This window comes from Nematolebias whitei, chromosome 16 (genome assembly GCF_014905685.2).
Source record: "Nematolebias whitei isolate Nwh7 chromosome 16, NemWhi1, whole genome shotgun sequence".
Classification (NCBI taxonomy): domain Eukaryota; kingdom Metazoa; phylum Chordata; class Actinopteri; order Cyprinodontiformes; family Rivulidae; genus Nematolebias; species Nematolebias whitei.
Genome location: NC_056513.1, coordinates 35,828,374 through 35,831,558, shown reverse-complemented (window position 1 = coordinate 35,831,558; position 3,185 = coordinate 35,828,374). Strand labels below are relative to the sequence as shown.

General features: G+C 37.2%; 1 protein-coding gene across 1 annotated transcript in view; it reads left to right on the top strand.

The window, feature by feature from the left end:
• LOC119422497 (ATP-dependent RNA helicase DDX39A) overlaps window positions 1-818 on the top strand; it is a 17,025-nt gene extending 16,207 nt beyond the window's left edge. The window contains exon 6 of the mRNA XM_037689872.1: window positions 810-818. Coding sequence (XP_037545800.1) covers window positions 810-818 — 9 coding nt within the window. The remainder of the gene's footprint in view (window positions 1-809) is intronic.
• The last annotated feature ends 2,367 nt before the right edge of the window (window positions 819-3,185 follow it).

Sequence of the window (3,185 nt, the reverse complement as noted above, 5' to 3'; positions counted from 1 at the left end):
TAGAATATTGCAAGAGTGTGGGAAGGGTTTAAAACACCTTTATATATCATATATATCCATCCATCCATCCATTATCTTTACCCGTTTATTCCATTTTGGGTCACGGGGGTCACTGGTGCCCATGTCCAGCAATCACTGTGCGAGGGGCGGGGTACACCCTGGACGGGTCGCAAGTCCATCACAGGGCCACATAGAGACAAACAAACATTCATTCTCTCACTCACACCTAGGGACAATTTAGAGTTACCAATCAGCCTAACATGCATGTTTTTGGACTGTGGGAGGAAACCGGAGTACCCGGAGAAAACCCACGCATGCACAGAGAGAACATGCAAACTCCACCCAGAAAGGCCCCTGGACCGGGGTTTGAACCAAGGACCTGCTCGCTGAGAGGCAGCAGCTCTACCAGTTGCGCCACCGTGCTGCTAGATATATATATATATATATATATATATATATATATACATATATATATGTATATATATATATATACACACACACAGTATATACAGTATTTAGCGCCTTTTTATCGTACTGAGATACTCAAAGCGCTTTACACTACAATCTGTGTACTTATTTACCCATTCATACAGCACACTATTATATCGCTACAAAGCTAATTGAACAAATCATTCTAAAGAGACTAATCAGTGCTTTTATCACATTCAAACAATGATGGGAAACACATCGGAGGCAGTGAGGGGTTCAGTGGGATCAATAAAGTTCCATCTTATCTTGTCTTATTTAGAGATGCACCGATCCGATACCAATATCGGCATCGTACTGATATCGAAAAACTTCTGGATCAGGTATCATGACAATGTGACCGATCCATGACTGGGCAGATATATTCACTCTAATTCTGTGCTTTGTGCTCTGAGTGATGTCATGCACTAGCGCACTGACAGAACAATTTAAAGTTGTGTTGTTTTTACATGTTTAGCCAAGCTTGTGAAGCTCGGTGTGTTTAAGTGTGCTGTTATGGTGCAGTTTTCAATAAATTTGTAATTCAGTACATTCATGCCTGCGTTTAACAAAACAAATGTTTTAAGTTAATTCAGCACTGGGTTTGTAAGCTCAAACATCCAGGTAGACAACAAAAATGGCTGGACCCATTTCAGAAACGGGTCCAGATGACATAATTTAGCCATTTTTGTTAATTCAGCACTGTTTTTCTGTATCAGATCGGTGTGGTATGGTATGGTATAAAGTTTATTCATTTAAAAAAAGGTACAAAACAATTCCATAACAATATAAAAACGATACAAGAATTTAAAATGAAAGGCAACAGAAAGAAGAAAAAATCTTATTATATCTGCCACTTTTTTCAAACAATTATTTCAATCATAATAATTTTCAAGTAACAGAACAAAACGAATAACTCTCTAATTTTTCTAATTCTAATATAAAACACACACTAAGCTACTTCATATATACTATCGGTATCGGATCGGTATCTGCCGATACTAAACCGCATATATCGGTATCGGATTGGAAGTGAAAAAAGTGGATCCATGCATCCCTATTATCAATACGCAAATGTTTTTCAATACGGAAACAGATTTTTAAGAGCCTTGAAACAAAGTTTTTCAAAAACTGTTTCCAGAGTGAAAAATAAAGTGTCCTCCTAGTATTTTCATGTAGACAGCCAAAGCACAACATTTAGAAATCCATGTCATAGCCCCACATCTAATCTAAACTACAATCCAACAACAATCTCATCTTGTGTTTACAATTCACAGCCAGTGTGTAAGCTTTGTGTGTATGTTCCACACCTAGTTTCACATGTTTGTGTATTTTGTGCAACACTTACGGTATTTTGGGTCATTTTCAGTATTTCTATGTAGAGAAAAAGGTTCCAGAAAGGTGTTGTGTTTACAAAATATTTTTGAAACAACTAAAAAGATCACTTCAGAAAAAAAAAGAAAAAGCATTTCTATGTAAGCACATCTTTAATGGAACTTCATCTGAGCTGTAAAACCTCTGAACTGGCATGTTGTGTAAGAAATCACTACAAATCATTATCACTCCAAGTGATCACCAGTTTTTAACGTACCTCAGACCTTCACTTAGCCCAGCTGTTAATGATGCTCTACCTGCAGTCATCTGGCTGTAAATTATTGCTGGTTCAAATTAAACAATAACAAAACGTTGGACATACAGATACACTCTGACCTTTTGTACTGAAAAGACACTTGCAAGCATGACTGAAGCATTGCAATGTAATCAAAGGCAGACTGTCATTTATTCTGATTATTTATTTTGCATACCTGCAGTCAAATAGAGAGGAGATAATTTAAACTGGAATGGGTCATTCATTCATTCAACCTTTGTTTATACAGGTTCGTCACATTGAGTCACGTGGACTCATTTACTAGAGGGACCTGTTTTAGACAGACAACATATAAAGTACAGACAACAATACGCTACAGTAAAATGCAATTAAAACAAAAGTAGCGTTATAAAATAATAAATCGAGGTGCCGTAAAACAAGGTAAAATACTAAAACAAGAACATACTTGCTTTGATGTTTCTATTGACCTTATCAAATGTTTGAAACTCCTTAAAGAAATAAAGGTGGAAAACTTCAGAACAAGGTGTTCCAGGTTACAGGAGCAGAGTAGGAAAAGGCCTTTTTGTCTATTTCAGTCTGCACTTAGGGAACGCTGCAGGTAATGATGTCCTGAGAACGCACGCTGTAGCTGCACTGACAACGTGACAAGTGGGAGGAGACATAAGAAGGCAGCAGACCAAGGAGTGATTTAAAGATGAAACTGAACCAGTGTGAGAGCCTACGTGTATACAGGTCCTTCTCAAAAAACTAGCATATTGTGATAAAGGTCATTATTTTCCATAATGAAATGATAAAAATGAAACTTTCATATATTTCAGATTCATTGCACACCAACTGAAATATTTCAGGTCTTTAATTGTTTTAATACTGATGATTATGTAATACAGCTCATGAAACCCAAAATGCCTGTCCCAAAAAATTAGCATATTTCATCCCACCAAAGAAAGACAAGTGTTTTTAATACAAAAAACACCAACCTTCAAATAATCATGTTCAGTTATGCACTCAATACTTGGTCGGGAATCCTTTTGCATGAATGACTGCTTCAATGCGGCGTGGCATGAAGGCAATCAGCCTGTGGCACTGCTGAGGTGTTATGGAGGCCCAGGAT